Below are 21152 nucleotides of genomic sequence, written 5' to 3'. Positions count from 1 at the left end.
TATTGTTATTCCAGTGAGACGAAAATTATTGTGTACTAAGCAAGTTTTACATGAGCAAAAATTTGAATAGAAAAGACAATTTTGAATGTGATGGCGCGCTGAGAAGCGTTCGAATATTTTCCACTTTATCGACAGTTAAGCATGCAGTGGAATAGGGCTCCATGTAACCGACCGCTACAGTTTTCTACCACATTATGTGTAATTGTGTACATACCATTTGCGAGATGTACAAAATTTTTTGTAAATTTTATACACATGCGTATTAGTTGTATGGTATGGCAACTAAATAAAACAAAAGTAGTATAACTTGTTGCGTCGACTTGTATTTAACAAATTGTAAAAGTAAATACACTCGTGTAATCAAGAAATGCAGTCTGCGTTGTACAAATTTCAATGTAACTGTAGCTTTTCGTTCGCTCGTTGAACAATGTATATATTTATAAAGTCACTCGTCAGCGAAAAATAAAACAAAAATGCAACGAACACCGTTTCATCGATTAACCACAACGCGAAACCATATCATAACACACTTTCGTGTACAAAAAAGAAAATTTCGTAAAAGTTGTGGAAGCTGATTAGACGGAAAAAAGACGTTTTTTGTGAAGAAACAGTTGGGTATCGGTGCCGATTGCATCGCATTTCCTCGGATACTCGCGACGACGTCCGACAAACCACTCAAAGAGTCGCACAAGGATGGCTGCACTGAAAGCCCGCTGCTTGCACCGGCCGCCAAGTATCACTTTTTCTTGGCGTCCTTCAGTCCAGCTCCCGCGTTGAATTTGAAAAATATAATGTCACCGTCTTCCACGACGTAATTCCGGCCCTGTTGCCTGTACTTGCCGGCCGCCTGAAAAATTTGCGATTCCGCCCGTTAACGCCTGACTTGGGCTTTACGTGCATGCGATAACACTTACTTTAACCGCCGATTCGGACCCTTCGTTTTTGAAGTCGTCGTATTTCATGACTTCGGCCATGATGAAGCCTTTCTCGAAGTCCGTGTGAATTCTGCCGGCTGCCTGCGGTGCTTTTGTTCCTTTCTAAAAAAGAACGGCGGATTTCCTGGTTATTTCGAGCTCATGCGGAGCTTTACGCGGATCGGTAAAAATATATTTGGTTAAATGACAAAACTAGATTTTAAATTTAACGACAAAAAAAAAAAAAACAACGGGGAATTTTTTAAAGCCTGCAAAAAATGTGATCTAGGCGTTCGAAGGTTTGATGGTTACTTTGAACTGATGAAAACGCAAAGACAAAACAAAAAAGGTTCCTCACCTGGATCGTCCACGCCTTGACCTCATCGTGTCCGGCGGTAAAAAAGTACTGCAGCTGTAGAGCCTTGTACCCTTGAACGATGATTTTATCGAGAGCGCTGCAAGAACAATTGAAATAAAAGCCACGTTGGCAACAATCTCTGTCTATACCCTCCGTCTCGTCGAGCAAAACGTGCGTACAACTGGAAATACACTCTTTGCGGGGTCGTCAACGGTGCTCCCCTCGAAACGATAATGATCGGTTAGCTCCTCGATTTTCGAATCGACGCGCGTCCCAACCGAGAATTCCAATCGCTTTTTACGACTCGAACGAGAAAAGACACGGGACAGTTTTTAAAAGATACCTACCCTCAGCGAGGGAATGTATACATGTAGCGGGACCATTTGTGCCGACTCGGCTGAATTGAGACGAGAGCGGATTTTCGTTTCGTAAGAGTGGTTTTGCGGGGGGTGGAAAAAAAAATCGACGTTCTCGAAACTTGCTCTGCACTTTGAATTGTGCGGTACATCTGTACGTGTACTCGTTGTCTTTGTCTTGTATACTCGAGTCAGTGGCTGTTCAGTTGGAAACAACATATTAACGATAACGATATTTTTACTCGATTTTTTAAGTTAAAATATCACAATTGAAGCATAACTCAACGGAACGAGAAACTTAATTATCGGTGTGTTATATCAAACTACATTTCCAAACATGTAAACCGAAAACTCGAGCATTGGGACTAAAACCACATAAACATATACGGTCACACGAGTCGCCGTTAAAGAATACCTTATAAATATACTCGAACGGAGCACTCGTAATGACAGGGTTTGCATCGCTGCAGGTTTCGTTTCAGACCGCGTGCGCAGACATATATTATATGTAGGCCCACAAGCGCGGAAGCCATGTATATACATATACGTAGCCGGGACTTCAGAGAACGCACATAAACCAAACGACTTAATGCCGCAATTTCATCGAGTTCTTCCCCGTTTCGATAGTCGCTCCGCAATCTGCGGTCGTCCGAAATAAAATCACGGCCCTTCCCTCTTTTTCTCTCTCTCTCTCTCTCTCGTCTCATTACCCCCGCAGTCGCGCGCAGCTGCCTCCCCCTTGTCTCTCCCACGCACACACATTGGCTCTTTTTCTCGGATTCGCGCCGATATCATCCTCGACCCCGCGATCTTGCTCTTCTGCGAGGATCGTTTTCTCGAATTTTTCCCTCCCTCTTGTCGTCTCCTTTTTCTCGTTCGACCAAACTCGAGGAGGCGATTTCTACAGGACAGACGAGCAGTGAATTTCAAAGGGAGTTTTCAAAAGAGTCAAACGGAGACCTGGTGTGCCGAAAACGTTATCTCGACGCAACCACCCCGAGGGCAACAATAAACCAACAAAACGCAGAGAGAGAGAGGAAGGTGCATGAAAAATCCAACGTTTCTCCAGCCCTGAAATTTACGGGCCCACCCATACCCATGCACCGCACTCCCTCACCCCCGTTCCAAGATATCGTGTTCACGTTAAAGCGTATGTATACGCGAGGGGCAAAAAAAGACTTCTAATCCGCAGATTATACAGCGCGTTCCGTCGTAATCTCGCAAGAATTTGAATGAGCCAAGCATCTAGTGCAACATCACCCATTCCCCTCCGATCCTCTTGGCCCGCTTATTTTGTCCATTCGACCACGTATGGGTGCAGTATACGCCTATACGCACACGTAGTCGCTGTTGACCGTCTAGACGCGGGCCAACCGTCCATTATTACCTTCACGGGTTTTGGGGACCAAGTATGCACTTTTAGCTCGGGCCGCGTGGGAACCCTTCGCCGCTGCATGTACATTATACACAAAACATTGGAGCTCGCAATGGCTAGAACTCATATCGGTGAAATTCCGGGCGAGAGTATAATACAATGATGCCGGTATGGTACACACAGTTGGTGTTAACACTCACCTCGTGACTTTGGACTCCTCGTAGTACTTGGTCCGCTCGGCTTCGTCCATGTCGATCACTTTGTTCTCGAAAGCGCCGCTGAACGGGATCAAAATGGCCCCCGGGTCGTTCTTGTCCACCCACTCTTTGATCTTGATGAGCCTGAAAGTCGAGTGTTTGTTCATTTTGTTGGGGTTGAACAAAAAACTAAACCAGTTCGACGAATTTTTGAAAATATAGTTCGGGACAAAGCAATGTCGAGGCGTCCTCGGTTGTATTAAAATCAAACGAGCACCCGTTTTTTGCTCGACAATTGCACGCGAGATCGGTCGACTCGCTCGGCTGTTGTTGTGCCAAGGTCAGGCTCTCCGCAGTATATCGATATTAACACTCGTTGAATAATTAAACAACTCGCGCGTATCCACGATTATTTTTTACCCTCGAAAGCGCCGTATGCCTTTGTCAATGATCGTTATCGCTCGATTGCTTTTAAACTCGCGTGCAACTACATAGTAAACTTTACCATTTGTTCTTCTTGCGGATGTAGTCCTTCTCGGAGAGGTTCACGAGGTAGATGACCGGCTTGGACGTGAGGAAGAGATACTTGTTGAGCACCTCGATCTGGAAACAAAGCGGTTTTTGGTTTTTTAGTGACTCGGCATTATTATTGATCCAATCACAATCAAACAAACAAAGCTACGTATACTCACGTCATTGACGCTCCAGTCCTGGAACCTGATGTGATTTTTATCATCCACCAAGACCTGTTTGACTTTTAGAAGGATGTCCTGTGAAAAAAAAGCACAAATGTACAATTACACGTTTTACAACCCTCCCCCTCAGTTTTTTTTCACCAATTTTTCGGAGAAACCACGGGTATCGTAAAACGCAACATCGCGGCCAATTATTCGCAGGACGGACGTTTGGAAAAAGTCTCGCGTGTATTTGAAAAGGAGGTGAAAGTGAAGCGCGATCGGGTCGCAACAAAGAGTGTTAAGTTCCACGAAAAAAAAAAAAAAAAAAAAAAAAAAAAAAATCGAGGGAGGGTGTGAGTACGCGAAATCGGCAGCTGCCGATCGAACAAAGTGTGCAGTTGATTTTATCGTTCCAGCAATTGGACATTGAATAACAAAAATAAAACAGGTGAAAAAAAAAGTTCGAGCTCGGATAATCACAGGATCGGTAATTTTTCCATGCCGATTTCTCGAAAAATCGTCCGATTCGCAAAGAGGGAGAGAGAGAGAGAGATAGTCGTGGAACGCGGTATTAACACCGGCTCCGCGGGACGAAAGTATAAGGGAGAAGCGATGCAAAATTAAGTAAGGGCGAGAGACGTGCGGGCGAAACGGTATACATGTAGAAGAGCGATCGGCGCGTTTTTCGCGGAAGGCATTCCGATCGGGGCTCATTCCCACATGTTGGCCAAATGTTTTCTACACACGTGTACACACTTGGACCGTTTCTTTGCGAAAAATAAACGGGGGCGGGGGAAGAGATATCGGATAATTCGACGCTATTGGTCACTTTGATTTCGGGGAAACAAATGTGCAATTTGCTCGGGACCTCGGGACTTTTCGCTCTGATTGCGCGATTTTTTTTTAAAAAGGAAAGAAATACGTAAAAAAAAAAAGCGAGAGCTCACAGCGTGGTTTGCAACCCTCAATTTCGAGCGATAAACCTAAATGAAGAGATTTCGCTGGCATTGTCATTGTCTCTCGGTGCACCATAGGATCCTTGAGATTGTGACAAATCGACAACTCGCACAAACAATGGTACTTGTACTAAAAAAAAACAAAACAGCGTACCAATAAACAGAAAGAGGAAGCGCCCATAAGAAGCAAATGGAGCTCGAGCAGCAACGACGAGTTGTTTATCGGCCCATGTGGACCCGAGGCAACGAACGGTATGTTGTTATTACGCGTCCGATAAACCGGCACGAGGTGGGGAGGCCGCGGACACATCCGAGAGATCTCGCATCGCGGGCGTGTCGCCGAGATCCAAACGTAACGAGAGTAAAGGGCTTCCCTCCCTGTACAACATGCGCACAGGTAAATTGAATGCAATCGCGAGGTATATGTACGGAGCGCGGTCCTGCTTTGCAATTACGCGATGCGAGATCGACTCCCCCGTTAATCGCCTTCGGCTGCCATACAATGCAGTTATGCGTTGGTCACGGGACCCATGCACATCATATGTGTGTAGGGGTAAAGTGTGGCACGATTTTTGCTTTTTCCTGTCGTTGCCGGTATGGTATAACCCGGAGGGCTGGTTTTTTTTATTGTTTCGTTATCGCCCGTTGAGTCTCTCCTCCGTAAGGTTCAATTGCGCGTACCTACTTGACCGGTATTTAGCACTCGGCTCGTGGAAAGGGGGCGTTTTTATGCATACACAATGCCGTACCAATCGCATTTAGGGATGAACTTTTCAATTGCACTCGTAAAGGGGGGGGGGACTTGTATAAACATAGCTTACGTATTCGGGCTTGAGTTTTTTGTCGTTTCCTCGGACCACGAGTTTCTCCAGTTTTTCCAGGTGGACGTTCAGGAACTCGATGTCCTTCAGCCGCAACTCCTCGCTTATGATCTCGAGATCCCTCACTGGATTCACGTCACCCTCAATGTGCGTCACGTCGTCGTCCTCGAATGCCCCTGCAATACAAAGATCAACGACACGCGCACATAATATACATCAGCTAAAATTATTGAAATCATTGATTCTCCTCGAGACTTCCGCGAGGAGTATCGTAAAATTTAAAAGTTCGCTTCGAGCACGTACACCTGTAAGTATGTGCAAGGTGTAATTTTTGTTGTTTCTCGTTCATCAATTACCAGGTATATATATATAAACAATCAACGGTGGGGAAGTACACGCATCATATAATATCGTTGTTGACGTAGCAAGCGAGCATATGCACACGCATAATTAAACACCATTCGATCATTGTACCTATCTAAGTGCGCGCCTCGTAATCTTCGAGTAGCTAATAAATATATATATACGTATAGAGCGCATTTTATGACCAGGACAACATATGTATATGTACATACGCATATGTATATGTATACAAACTAATAGGTGTTGTGTGCGCGTATGTATTTTTTGCGGATGCAGACAGTCGCGGATGTGCGCCGTTTCGATTTAGTCGTGCTCCGACGCGCGCGAGATATCGTCTTGTGTATTATTACTTATATGTATACCCACTAGCTGTGCACTGTATAAGGTACCTCTGCGTGCAATCGAACGTTTGTCGCTGCATAATAATAGGACGCAGCTACATCCAGTACAAAGTGAGTATTTTATAGCTTTTTTTTTTTTATTTTTTGTTTTTTGTTTTTTTCAATACTGTTGGGTTAATCGAGAAACTCGATCGATTCAACTGTACTAAATATATCACGTTGTATGCATGCGTTGTTCGTTAATGACTTTGACCGCGAAATCGTGAGTGCAAATCGCACCTGCAGTGATCTCCGACGTGGACGCTTTTTTGCGTTTTAAAAATACCGTCTTACGTGGGCGTATACGTGTATTTACGCGTTAGAACGGTTTTTTTTTTTTTTTTTTTTTTTCCACACGTGCGTCACGAGGCGAACGATTATAGTTCTTCAGACTGATACTCGTTGCGAATAACTCTGATATTTCGTGACCCACGTGTATCACGAAGTATATACTTTGAATATTGGTTACTTATTTCGTATATGAAAAAAATTCGTGTATTTGCTTTGTTTAAAATAATCGAATGCGCATCTCAAAAAATAACAAAAGAAAGAAAAAAAGAAAAATAACACAATTGATATTAGGACTGCGTGTCCCATTTGCAGCGAAAGAGCGCAAAAACGTACCGATCGATGGTTGAAGCGTGCATGGAAAAATCCCTAAAATCCGTACCATCGCGAGTTTCGCAAATTGGTAAAAAAAATTTCAAAAAAAGAGGTAGGGTGAAAAAAAAAGGGTAAAATTCTTACCCAACTTGCGTTTAAAAGCGTACTTAGCATGTAACACGAGTGACGGAAAGGAGGTTGCATTTTTTTCATTACTTTTTTTAAAAAGCCCAATTTGAGGATTCGGCCAACAGCAATTTCGGCCCATTCAAAAATGTACCTGCACGTTTTCGTTTGCGCGCTTTTCGGAATAAATGGCCAAGCGTGTACGTGTACATACCCGAGGGAGGTAAACCAGCAATTTCGAATGACATGATGGTCCGGAGGGAACAGATATACAGTGTATACGTGTCATACGATGTAATGCGTGCTTGTACATATATTTGTAGAATCGGCCCAAATTGCCACCAATAAGTGACACGCGAGGCGATAATGTATACACGCTTTCGGCGAAACGAGTCGCGGAGCTCGTATAAAGGATACCCGTTTCAGAAAAGAATCGCGCTTGTTATGAAAATTTAACGAGAAGTCGATTATTCGTTTGCTCCCAAAGGGGCCGGGAGGGGAAGGACGAGGTACGTTTTTTCGAGAAACGTTTTAACATCGAAAGATTTGCCGAACGAACTATGATTTTTATCGTTTCTCGTTTCGATATAAAATAATGGCACCGGAAAGAAAAAAAAGAAAAAAAAAAAAAAAAAAAAAAAGGTGTTCGCACCCATGAAGTCATCGCAGTTACAATAATCACCCTGTGTCTACAATATGAATCATTTGGAGAGACGTAAAAAAAAAAAAAAAAAAAAAAAAAGAACAAAGACCGCTAATCGCGATGAATCATTGATGCGCGTGCTATCGTCAATTCCGTTCTATATTAAACCACTGCGAAGATGTATGGATACACTTTCAATTGTTATAGGCACTTGTAATCGTACATATACACCCCAATGGCCAATTACGGTGAGGCACGCAAGTTTTCGCGGTTTATGGTTAAACATAGAAATGGTATGAATGTCGATGGATCCAAGAAAACACCACCTACGTGTATCTAACTGAGTATTATGGATGTACATGAAAAAAGCAACGGCATCGATTAGCCTCGAGCCATGGAGTTTATTTTCGTCAGAAAACTTTGTTATTTCCGGATCTCAGGGCGATCATTACTTATACACCCGTGAAGTTGAACAAATATACATTCATCCAGTTGTTGCTTGTTGTTCCCCCCTCCCCCTGCCTCGAGCAAACAAGTTTAATAATACATAGACGCGACAGCTACACTCTGACAAAGTTGAAATAAACTTTTCTCCTGCAAATGCAAGTGGATTCAATGAACTCGCCATACACTTACCAACTGCGCAGTAAAAAGCAACTACGTATATTTATATCATATGGATCTTGAAGAAAACAGCAAACAAAAGATGAAAAAAAAAGGTACTTACGGCATAGGTGGAAGATGGCGTCGCAGGCTTTGATGTGTGACAGAAAGGCATTGCCGAGGCCCTGGCCCTCGGAGGCGCCCTTCACGAGACCGGCGATATCGACGACGTTCAAAAACGCCGGCACTTTACTGAAAAGAAGGAAAAGAAATAATCACACTCGAAAAATCAGCCTCCGCACAAAAGAAAACACCACTCCCCCTCTTTGGACAATTAGCCTTTGACGCGGTCCCTTCAAAAAATGCCCCTTCCAATTCAAATAGGCGCGTCTACGCACGTATACATATATACGCTCATACTCACCCGCGTACCGATCAAAGGGCTTCTCCCCCGGCGATCGTCATTTCGACGGGGCTACTTTGCATTTTCAATCACCCGCCCGTCGGTACTACAACACCGTGCGTATAGTTCTGATTAAGTACCCCCCTCACCTCTGGGGGTTAATTTAGCCGGCGCCCATATAATACCGATCTCCAGCGCTGCTGCTGCTATTTGCGCGGCGAAATTAGACGGCGCCGTTAATTTCCGCCCGTCCATTCGGAGGTGCACCCTTTCGGGGGTGACCAACTACTGGTTAATCAAGCTCCTTTCACGGCACGGGGAATCCGCGGATAATCGTAACGAGCTCGAATTTTCCCCCGATAAAGTTTTGCATGGACGGCGCGCTTGTGTATACGCATGATCGAACGGAGTGTCCTCCTTGGAGCACGAAAAAGAAGCGTATTTGCGGAGAGGATAAAGGGCGCGTCGCGCAGAGTCAGCTCGGCAAAGGAAAGACGGGCGCGCTGTACCCGATCTGCATTGCAAATGAGGACTCGAGGGAGGGATGAAAGGGTATTCCGCGAGCGTACCCTCCATCTGGGGAAAATGTCGCGTTTATTCCGACCCGGTGACTTGGCACTGGGTAAATTTGCAGAGGAGCGTTTCTTTTTATTTTTATTTTTTTTTGCTCCCCTCCACTCTTTAAGGTCGGGACGGACGTGATGCGGAAGTATCGTATGTGTGTATATGAGTACTCACCTTGCGGGCTTGAAGTACTCGCAGAGGTAGTCGAAGCGCGCGTCCGGCACTGGTACCCTACGTGCTACGAAGAACAAAAAAGTTTTGCGGTTAGTCAAGTTGATTTTTGTTTTACAGGGTAGGGGGTTATTTTAATGTCACAAAAAAAAGTACCAATCATTGCTTGATTCAATCGTGAGATCGTACCTCAAATGCTCATAAAATGAGATGCCAAACCTTCGAGTTGAAAAGAAAAAAAAAAAAATTGTGACCTACTAACACCGTTTGCGAGTCATCGCGACAGAGAAAAGTCTTAAATCAACAGAGTGACGAGTGGCAAAGATGCTTGTACAACCTTGTGGAAGTATAGTTATCAATTTTATTGCTACAAGTGCAACAGCGTCAAAAACTGCGTGACATATCGAAAAAAAAGAGGCCAAGAATACCCAAGGGTGCATACATAATCTACACTCGGTTCGTTTATCGTTTCACTCTAGAGATGATTCGCAAACAGTCTCGATTTATGGCATTGCAGTGGCGCTACTTCTTCCGTTGCTCCATGTCCAAGGTTTCGTTTTTACAATCGGCTCAAGGTACGACCTCAATCGTGCAAACAAGATTTTCTAGCAAACGAATCAACCGTGTGCAAAATCCTCATCGACTCTCGAACACGCCCACCCTCAATCGCTCTCGGAATCGGTATTCCTCAGAATCTGCGTCGCCGACAGCCTCCTGAACTTGACGCGTCCCGTCATCTCCTCTTCCGCCTTCCTCATGGTCGCTTCAACGGCCTTTACCGTTCCCGCACTTGCCACCTCCAGCCATCGTCCGGCGCTCTTTTTCACGTCCTCGGCAGCTAGTCCCAAAAATCCAACTCGCGCCTCCATGCGTTTCAGGGCCCTCGCGTAAATCGTCGAGTCCGCGGATCTCTGGTGGGCCATCAGGTGTACGCCCACAAAAACAGCAGCGCTATTCTCTGCCGACAACCCCGGCACTTTCGGTCTGAGGTCTCCGACCCAAGACACAGCCTTGGCCACCTGCGCGGCGACGCTCTGCTCCAGGAAACCCAAGATCGGCATGTCCCGGAGCGCCGGGATGCTCGGAACGCGCGGCAGGTTGATACGGAAGCCCGTGTAGCTGGTGAACCTTCGGCGGAACTTGTTGCGACAGGCCTCGGCGCAAAAGAGGTACAGCTCGTCCCTGTAGACGACTCCAAGGTCGATCCTACCCGGGACCAGATTCCGCTCGGGCAGCCCGTCGATGTACGTGACGAGGCAGCACCCACCGCTCGTCACACGATCCGCGCAGCACTGGCTCTCCAAATCGAGGGTGTCGCCGATGACTCGCGGGTACTCCTCCGGCAGACGCGCCCTCTCGTACGCGTCGTGGTACCTGCCGCAGTTTTCCTTGAAGGCCTCGAGGTGCGGCCCGCACAGCCACAGTACGACCCCGCGGTACTCGACTAGACCACACCGGCTTTCCGACAAGTCCAACGCGACGAACACCTCGTCGAAGCAAACGCAGCTCGGGCAGTACAGCCCGAATCGGCCGGTTCGCGCCCGCAACTCCTCCGGGGTGAAGGGCACGCACTCGACGTCTCGCACCCGGTCCTCGCCGCCACGCTGGTAGTCCAGGTAGCGACCAAACCTGTCCCTGACGGCCTCGTCCGCCCGCCGCCAGGTCCACGCTTTGCTCCGCGTTCCGTCGATCCTCACCAGGGTACCGAAGCGCTCGGCCAGCCAGCTCCTGTACACCAGCGCCTCCCCGTCCCAGTTCCCGAGGTCAAGGTCGATCGCGACGACAGGCCGGGCGCCGATTTTCTCCAGAGCTTCGGCCTCCTCGACGCACGCGGGGAACCCGTCGAGGACGCAGCCTTGCGTCACGCAACCAGGGTTGGACAGGAAGAGGCCCACCGCCTCGGTGAGCTGCTCCGCGGTTGGTGCCTCGGCGTTATCCAGCCGTTCCCTGATGGCCGCTGACAGATCGGTGCCGGCAAAGTTACCGAGCACGTAGTCGAGGAGCTCGTCCCGGGAGACGACCTCGAGGGAGTAGGTGGCCGCGAAGCGCGAGCAGAGGGTGCTTTTGCCGGACCGGGGGGGCCCGATCACGCAGACCAAGGCCGGGAGCAATGGTGGCAGGGATGGAGCTCGGTCGAGGTACCGGAGGGGCTGTTGGGTAAAGTGGTCGAAGGCGTTCTTGCCGGCGAGGAAGTAAACGTGTCTGCGGTGCAGCACCGTGAAGATGTCACCACGGCTGGTCAGGGGCACGACCATCTGGAAGGGGTTTTGGCTCCGTGACAGCTGGACGGGGCAGAACCGGCCGTGGGAGCCGAGGAAGTGGCTGCCACTCTCCAGCAGGGCCTCGGCCTCGAGGTTGTCAACTCGGCGTGGCTTCTCGAAGAAGGACGGGCTCCGGTTCAAGTGCGTCCTCAGGCTCTGCAGGCATTGCACGAGGACTCGGCTCTCGTCACCGTTCGCGTCCACCTCGACGCGGGCTATGTTTTCGGCTTCGAGGAGCCCGCGTAGGCGGTCCAGGTGTTCCGTGCTCCTGTCGTAGCCACGCTCGACGTTCAACGAGAGCCTAACTAGCGCCTCTTCCTCGTTTTCCCAGTCGTCGAAGAGTTGGGGCCGCGGGTGCGAGACAAAGTAGGCTTCCCGGAGCTTTTCATCGTCGCTCGATTCTCCCGATTCGTCGCCTTCCCCCCTCATCCAGTCGTTCATCTCGTCCGCGTAGTCCATCATCTCGTTGGTGAACCGAGCCTCTTCCCTCTTCATTTCGTTCATCTGCTCGAGCCGCCACTTGGCCATGGAATCCTTGAGCTTCCGGTCTTTTGCGACACCACGCTCGCACCTCAGCTCGACGACCACGTCCGGGATCGCGTACTCTTTTAACATAAGCTCGAGGTCTTGGCAGCAGTTGGGAAACGAGTCGACCACCAGGCCATAGTTGCCGAGCGGAGCCCGAAAATACCTCAGCAGGCAGTCCCTCGCCAACGGGGGTGGAAGCGTGGCGCCCTCTTTGGCGTACCGCAGGTAGAAACCGTCGTCGTCGTCGGGTAGATCAAGCTCGTCCTCTTCGTCATCGTAACTCTCTCGCAACTCGACTTTTTCTCCGCGAACCAAAGCCCACTCCTCGAGGCATTTCCAAAAATCGACGTGAACCAAGCCACACGCCCGCGACACGGCCCTCGCCAGGGTCGATTTTCCACTTCCCGGTGGCCCGATCATGAACGCACGGACAGGCGGTACGTCGCTGAGTGGCTCTTCCCAAGGCAGGCCCAGCTTGCGATCGTCACTTAAGAATTCCTCAAGCGCCGGCTCGCTCGACATGTAGTACGCCCTGCCATCGAGGAGGCAGCGGTACTCGGCCTTTCCCTGCCAGAGGGCGCCGTGCCGCATGAGAGCTACGGGGCAGTAGGTGCCACAATCACCCATCGCCCGATCCTCGGAGGAGGAAGTCATCGAGGACTCTTCGCTCCCTTCGTCTTCCCTCGGTAGTTCAACGTCGAGCTGAAAGTCTCTGTAGAGCTGCGGAAGCACGTGCCCTGACACGTCGTCTATGAGTCCCAGGTCGCACGAGACAACGTCCATACCGATCTCGGCCAGCTTGGCCACGACTCGTTTCCTGTTCCTTTCAAAGTACCTCAGCTCCTCCACATACCCGGCCAAATGGCAATCCGCATCGTCAGAGTTCTCCGACGGTTCCTCGCAACCAGCCCATCCTTCGAGCGACTCCTTCTCCCGACTCTCAAGCCAGCGGTGCACCAGCTTCGAGTACGGCTCGCTCTCGTACAGCACGATCGCCGTGTCGATTTGCACGTCATTCTCGAGGAGCCTCCTGCAGAGCTCGTGGTCGAACTCGAGTCCGTCCAGAATCCAGCCCCTGGTCGTGTCAATGTCCCCGCAGCTCTGATCGGGCAGACACTCGATCTTTGCTTGCACAGCGCCGACGACATCGTCATAAAATCGCGCCCGGTACTCCGTCACGTCGACAACAAAGCTGTCCAGTTTACCGGCCAGTTCGGCGCTCAGCGAGCTCTTGCCTGAGTACCGAGGTCCCATTATGGCAACCTTGCAGCACGGCCTGGGGTTCGGAGGCAGCAGGTACGGCCTCGGATTGGTCACAAAAGCTCTCAGCGCCTCGCCGGTGGAGAGAAAAAACACGCGGTTCGCGAAGCCCACGGCTAATTTGCGGCTGCCCTCGCAACGTCGGCCCCGCGCCAGCTCGACCGGGCAGAGCAGCTTCCAGGGCGACAGCTTCCATCTAGCTCCCCCGGGGCGTCCAAGTATTTCGTCGAGAGCGCTGGAATCGTCCTTCAGCGAGTCCTCGTACTCTTCGTCTTCCTCGTCCGTTGGGTCCATCCCATCGCTGTCTGTCAATCTCTCGGGGACGACGACCACTTGCAGGGGCATCGTCTGCAGGCGAACCTTCACAGTGTCGATCAGGTGGTCCGTGGGGTAGCGGCCGTCGAGGCGTATCACCTTCGAAAGATCGTGGGCGGCCACGGTGCTCTCGACGACTTCTCCGGCAAACTCGTTGTACCTCCGCAGTTCGCTCCTTAACCTAATTTGTAAGCTTTCGACGCTCTCCCGGGAACAAAGATCTCTGTAGAGCCGATCAAGCGTCCTGCTCGACAGGGTGTTGGTGGCGTCCGAGTCGCAGTCCTCGGCGGAAGGCATCGGCGACTCTTCGCGCCAACTCTTGCGTTGCATGGCAAGGATCTCGTCGTCGGGACAGCCGAGGCTCACGACGATGTCGGGCTTCAGCTGCCAATCCTCGAACACAGCCCGCAGTTGGTTCGAAGCCTCGCAACTTTGGCTGGTACTGTTTGCACAGTCACAAGCGACGTCATTGCTCATCCTTACCGTTCTGCTGCTTGAGTTAGTGGACGATGTGCATCCGCTCGAGTCAACGGACGTGCTTGACGATGTTACTCCCACCAATTCCTTGGAGTCGAGTCGAGGAAGGCAGTCGCTCAAAGTCGCCCTGACAAAATCATCCTCCGATGCGGCGACAACCGGCACTCGATCGGTAACCTCTCCGGTGCACTCCTCCTCATCGCGCAATAGAGGCAGACCTTCCAGTACATAACCCCTGTGCTGGACGTCGGCCGCGTTAACCCGATTGACTATCGAGTTCCACGCTACATCTACCCTCGAGTCGCAGTCGCCCTCTATCTCGCGCAAGGTCCCCGTCGCCGATACTAGAACGCACTTTCTGGCGTCGGCGATTCCTTCGGCGAGTCGTTCGGTGTCCAGTCCAGGTTTGCCGAAGACGACGTAGCACACGGGCTTCGAGCCGAGGTACTTTCTTAGGGCCCCTTCGTCGGAGTAGGGATCGTTGAGCTCGGCGCGACGACGATGACCTCTGATTAGTGGCAACAAGCTGCGTCGGGCGACAATCGACGTGTCGATGTTACCGGGGGTTTTCTCTTTGTTTTTGACGTTCAAATGCATTTTTTTTCTAACGTAGGGCGTGCGTTACGACATCGCGATATCGAGAGATGTTGGAGGTTATGGCGTGCCTATTCGTGGGAGGGGACAAACAAAAGTCGAAACGTGTGCGAGAACTTTTGTGTGGACATCACAGGAGTATCGTCAAATACTTACTTTTAAATACGGCAAGTGTAAAAAGCGCATTGTAGTAAAAATTTATGTAACGATCGAACAGAGAGAGAGCGAAAGACGGTGAACTTTGGGTCAGTCGAGATAGAGCTTGGGAATTTTACGCGTAGTTTTGCGGATCGAGCCGGCAATTTTGAGATAACATTTGCGCAAAATTTTGTGAATGTTTTCATGGATACAGCAATGATAAAAAAAGGTACTTATTCTCATTCGGATCGATGGTGCAGAAGGGAAAGTTTTCCGCGGCCGCTTGGCTCTTTGTCAGGACGTTGAAGAAGGTTGACTTTCCGACGTTCGGTATGCCAACGATGCCGATTTTGAGATTCGTGCCGATGCGCCCGATGAGCGGCTTCTTTTCTGGTTCCTCGACTTTTTTCGGTGGCATTCTGGAACAAAAAAGATGAGAAATTTATAAAATTAAAATCTTACCGATCAAAGTACTTTTTTTTTTTTTTTTTTTTTATCTTCGGAAACTATAGGACAGATATGCGCTATCGCAAATGTAATAATCCCAAAAACCCTGATTCCTATATAAACGAAGCAGATCGTCATCGGATCATCAGGAGATCGGTATCGATACGCAGAAAAATGCCCGCGTATGTACGCGTATCTCGTGGTGCATCTCGCGTCTTTGGCTTATCATTAGAGCCAATCGAGGCAAATGGGTTTCCGCGGACGCGTTCGCATAATGTTCAAACAACAGTATACCTCGCAAACTCGGTGTACGTAGCTCTGGGCCTTTCGTAAGGCTGCTCCTGCCGCGCTACAGTGGCGCCGGACGATTTTACACGGACATAGGCAATGGGCGATGATGGCCACTTACATGAAAATGATGGCCCCCCGAGCGATCGCGCGCTTCAGAGAGATGGAGTAAAATAGGCGATGACCTTCTTGTATACGTGTCACTGCTGGCTCTTTCTCTGTGTCCCCTCTCGGAGATTGATTTTGCTCGACGACTCAATTGTACGAGAGAATAAATATTTGCTCCATACGGTTATTTTCCGGATTTCAGAAGATCATATGCTGCACATCAAATGCCATTTAAACGGTCAGCTTTTTTCTTTTACCCGTAGATTTTTCATTAAAATTAAAAACTTTTTCAAACATCAGACAATAATTGCAGAGTGTTTATCGGTAATCGGCCGCGCCCCGGGTACAGAGGCGCGCAGAAATGGCTGCCGATCGCGGAACACATACGACGGGCGCCTCGGGGCAGAATGGGTATACGTATCCCTTTAAATTAGTCGGACGGTCGGAGATATTCGACGACGGGGATAGGTGCATGTTATATACTTTGAAAACGTCGTCAGATACTTTTGTTTGAGATAAAAAATAATTGAATTAATGACGACGCAGCATCGAATGATTAGCAAAAAAAAAAAAAAAGAAAAAAGAAAAACAGAATTTACAAGGAAAGCACGGAACGGAGAAAACGACGAGGAAGAAAAAGAAGAGGGAAGGGGGGGGGGGCAAAGGCGGTTTTGGAGCCGATTACTGGGCACCGCGAGCGCGAATCACCGGTATCGCGCAGCCACGCCCGAGGCTGCCAATCCGCCACCGCGCGCCTATATATATATATCCTTCTTCCTCCTTTTCGCCCCGTTCTCTCTCTTTATTACCTCCAGCACCGCTTTTGCTCTTCTCCGATGGCTATGCAGTGTAGGGTATTTCCAGCGGGTCCTTTTTCTTTACGAGGGGCATACATAGGGAGAAAAAAGGAAAAGACGAGTATAGGTACACTCGGAGGGTGATGGAGAGAAAGAGAGCTTCTTCTCCCACCACCACGGCGTCTTTATGATCGCTCGTAAACGATTCGAGGGTGTATTGTTAGATCCGTGGTATTTATCGGTGCTGCGGTGGCGTGTGTACACGCAGTGTGGGTGCCTCCGAGAATATGTTCGTAAATTACAGTATAACGAGGGGAGCGGCACGACATTCAAATTACCGCGGTTCTGGCGCCGGCTTTTCTACGAGAGGACCTTTTTTTTCTTTCTTTCTCTCTCTTTGCGGTTTCATCCCTCTTTATTCCTCCCTCGCGTTCTCTTTTTACTCTGACGTTTTGTTTGCAAGCATATACTCTTATGGTGTGTGTACACCTCTTCCGATCGCGTTAGGTATAGTTTTGGTCGATCTCTTGCGATACATCTCCATGTTGCTACATTTGGGTAAAGATATTTGTAATGCTTTTGCCAAAAAATGCAATGCACTATTTGTGCTTGGAAACATTGTTTTCTATTACTTCTCAATATTTTATTTTCAAATCTACTTTACAATAAACTTTAATATTTTAAATGTTTTGACCTTACCTGAGATAAAATAAAATTTTAACAACATTTCATTGTAAACAGTGATCAACAATGAAGCTTTTTTTAAGCAAAAATGGCACTTTATTGAAGAAAAAAAAAAAATTCTTTACAAGTAGTTAAAAAATCCATAAAAGTAGTTGTACTTGACTCTGTATGTTGTGAATATTTCAGTGTGAATGTATAGATTTTCTTTAAATGCTGTGATTAGTGGAAGGATAAGTTTTTTTAGCAAATAAATTAGTTTATTGATTTTTTTTCAGCTAGATTAAAATTTACGCACGAGCAAAAAGACCTTTTCTATACTATTACTTGTCGTATCTATTTTTATAATTATTAATACAATAAAAATTTCTTGGGAAAAAAATAACGAAAGAACATTTTTAATATTCTGACTTCAATGTAAAAGACAACGATTCAACGTATCAGGTAGCACAAAGAAATACAAACATCAACAAATTCTTCGGAAAAAAGGAACAAAATTACAATGTTATCTCTAGTAATTAAAAAAAAAGTCCAAACATTTATAAAAAGTACATTTCATATTTTTCGCGCGTCAAGTCAAAGAACGCCGGAGCAGACGAACGCGTCAGTGCTACCACAACATTCGGCCGGAGAAAAACATAAACACCTAACCTGCCTTACGCAGCCTATAACCTCGCATATATTTCCATTAGACACGACTCGGATGTTGATTATTCTCCTCTTCCGAAAGGTTTGTTAATAACTAGGCACCGCAGTATTTGTTACAATAACCAAATTATCATCCCGACAAGATATCAACACGCAAGGAAATCCAGAATAAGCAGCACTCGATGCGAAAATCGGTCTAAAAGGTTGGAGCTTGCGAGCAGTTGAAATATACCGCTAGATTATTACACACCTGATTTCCGACGACTAGCCAGTGGTCCGATGTGTTTATGAAGTCTCTGTTGTTTTTTCAGCACCTGTATAACAGACGCCAATGTTTATTGCACACGAGTTTTGCAAAAGCTTATTGACGGACAACGTGTCTCGTACCCACAACACACACAGCCACTACAGTGTATAGCAGTAGCAACAGCAGAGAGAGAAAGAGCATTAGAGAAAGAGAGAGACGGAAAACGCACGGATTACCAACAGAGTTGCCCGCGAAAGTAGATGCTGTCAACGCTGAAGGTTTGAATTGTTGGTGAGTGACTCTAAATCAATTTGTTTTTTTTCTTCTCAATGTGTTGATAAACATCTACCCTATGACTAAGCTGTGTTTTTCACAACAGTGGATTTTTGCAAAATTGATTCAACGTTTCAGTAGTAGTGAGAGATAATAATATTTTCGATTCTAACAATGGATTTTGTAGTTGTAGGAAGACCAAACGTGATTCATTTGATGAACAGGTAATTTGCGTTGTAATCTGTCATAACTACTGTTTATCTACGAAAAATTGTTTAGAAAAACCCGGCACTGCATTTCCTTGGTGAGAAATACGTGATGAATGGATATCCCATCTTTGTTTTCTCAAGAACGATTTAATAGAAGCGATTGGGTTGTTGATGATTTGCTTTGAATGATTAACAATTTTCAAAAGCGGAAAATCAAAATGATGTATGTAGTAGTGGAAATCTTACCTCTATAATTATCAAGTTGATTCCATGAAGATCGGCTTTGTCAGCTTCTATTAACGCACTTTATGTTGCATTTATACCCGATAAAAGCAAATCTGGAAAAACTGAACAGTGAAAAAAACTACGGATACTTTCTTCCGATTGGAATTCCCCGGAAAAATGCTTGAAAATAGACCCCGAAACCCAGAACAAAATCATTTTCTACCGATTTCTCTCACGATGGAATCATAGTGTAAGTAGATGGCAAATTATTTATTAATTGCTAGGGTAGAGTTGATGAAGACACAAAAAACGAAGGCCTTGCTAAACAATTGCAAGTAGTTCGATTACTTTTTATTCACTCGAAACAGTGAAGATGAGCCTTCTATAATACCCATTTACACGTGAGAATCAAAAATGCCCAAAGGGTTTGCGTGCACTGAAAATGGAAAATACAGCAGAATCAATCAATCACGAACAGTGAATGATTCGATTGCGGAGCTCTGTTTGAGGGATATCAAACGAGTGTAACAAAAGGAAAAGATCGGTAGACGGCGCCAGGCACTACTTACTCGTGCCGATTTTATGCATCCCCCTATCCCAGGGGCAATTTGAATACTATTTCTATACTTACCTTTCTACGCGAATTATGGCACACCTTCATCTGAGGTTTGCTTCTGAGCTATTACGTATAATGTACTTGCACTTAGTTTATCATTACATCCCTGTACACACATTATATTAGCGATCTCTCACACAAAAACCTACAGGTCCCCTTGAGAAGTGAATTTTTTTTTTGTGCACCTCAAAATTTTAATCGTAGGGTATAAAGAAAAGCATTAAAGCATTGACTTGATCTCGAGCTTCCAAAAGTAAAGAAAAAAGCACCATTTTCTGAGACTTTGCATGAACCTACAGACACACGCATTACACTGACACGCGATCCAAGTGGGTGTGTACCAAATGACGAATTTTGAAAATTCCTCTCAAACCCTCAACATCCTCATACTTGTGAAAAAAATCAAATCGCCTCGTCAAAATCGAAAAACAATTTCTCGATGTGGAAAATTTCATGTTGTAACGCGTCTTGCGCAGTGTTGCGCAAAGAATTATCCAATAGACTTCCAATCATCATGATGCAATGCTGGTAGTGCCTTTACTGATATAATAATTCATAACTCGTCGATTTTCAACTAGAGGATAATAAGAGCAAAAAATTCCCCTATCATTATATCCTATTAAAAGGTATAACATTGCAGTGGTAGTGGAATACACGTCATGTTCAGTGCCACTCCAAAGCACAACATATACGCCTAAAAGACGCTTAAGAATTTCTTTACGACTATGGTGTACTATGTATAAGTACGCACGTTGTTGGTAGGATAACAAAAAAAGTAGGGTAACGAAATACATGCTTAATGGTCGATCTTTGGATTTTTTGTTCAAAGACACGCGTATCTGTTCGAGCAGGCGGATCGAGTGGTACTTGCAGGATACAAAAATGTGCGAGCACACAGGGAGCTGCTATCCTCTCGGTATAGCGCGTGATTATTTCAATTATTCAATTATGCTACCAGTGCACCAAATGTATATAATTTAAAGTCTATTATTCAGTGCATGTACTCGGGGGCCCTCGTGAAGTTGAAGAGATAGAGAAAGAGGGAGGGATGGAAAAAGCCGCTTTGGACTTTTTATTACTTTAATGACTTTGCGTATATAGATGTATATCTAAGGATTATTTGAATTGATCGTGTCTATTTCGGTGAGGTACGTTTTTTTGATAGATGCAAACAAAGTGGTAAGGTATGCATAAAATAATGAAGCTTTTATTATTATTATTTTTTTTTTCTTCTTTGAAAAAAAGTGATTAAAATATGCCAGAAAATCGATAGTTTCAATTAGATTTTGGCTCTTATCAAAACATTATACAGATTGTGCGTATCAATTGTATCTTTTTGGATGAATTTAAAAATAATTGTCACCATTAAAAAAATAACGCTAAACATTTTATAAATAACGCGGAAAATGAGAAGTATCTTGTTAAGTATACAAGCTCCAAGCACGATTTGTTAGTATATACCATCCATCAACAAAGCCACACAGCATTGTATTTTATAAATCCCGAATAACGTCCAAGAACTCCCAAGTA

General features: G+C 46.6%; 2 protein-coding genes across 2 annotated transcripts; both read right to left on the bottom strand.

Moving 5' to 3' along the window:
* Window positions 1–303: 303 nt before the first annotated feature.
* LOC106639866 (obg-like ATPase 1) lies at window positions 304–19756 on the bottom strand. Its single transcript, XM_023390067.2, has 12 exons — window positions 19638–19756; window positions 18303–18366; window positions 15317–15502; window positions 9514–9570; window positions 8497–8624; window positions 5655–5830; window positions 3893–3970; window positions 3706–3803; window positions 3204–3344; window positions 1273–1369; window positions 915–1037; window positions 304–847 (listed from the first exon to the last, which is right to left on the bottom strand). The coding sequence occupies exons 3-12, from the start codon at window positions 15499–15501 to the stop codon at window positions 737–739; spliced, it is 1194 nt and encodes a 397-aa protein (XP_023245835.1). The 5' UTR covers window position 15502; window positions 18303–18366; window positions 19638–19756; the 3' UTR covers window positions 304–736.
* On the bottom strand, window positions 10173–14948 carry LOC149373464 (adenylate kinase 9-like). Its single transcript, XM_089596205.1, has one exon. It carries the CDS (start codon window positions 14946–14948, stop codon window positions 10173–10175), a length of 4776 nt encoding a protein of 1591 aa, XP_089452331.1.
* Window positions 19757–21152: the final 1396 nt, after the last annotated feature.

This window comes from Copidosoma floridanum, unplaced genomic scaffold, assembly GCF_036245765.1.
Source record: "Copidosoma floridanum isolate Cflo_tuat_1 unplaced genomic scaffold, Cflo_Japanese_pri ptg000030l, whole genome shotgun sequence".
In the NCBI taxonomy this organism is placed as follows: Eukaryota; Metazoa; Arthropoda; class Insecta; order Hymenoptera; family Encyrtidae; genus Copidosoma; species Copidosoma floridanum.
The sequence above is the reverse complement of the archived record's forward strand: the minus strand, read 5'-3'. Positions and strand labels throughout refer to the sequence as shown.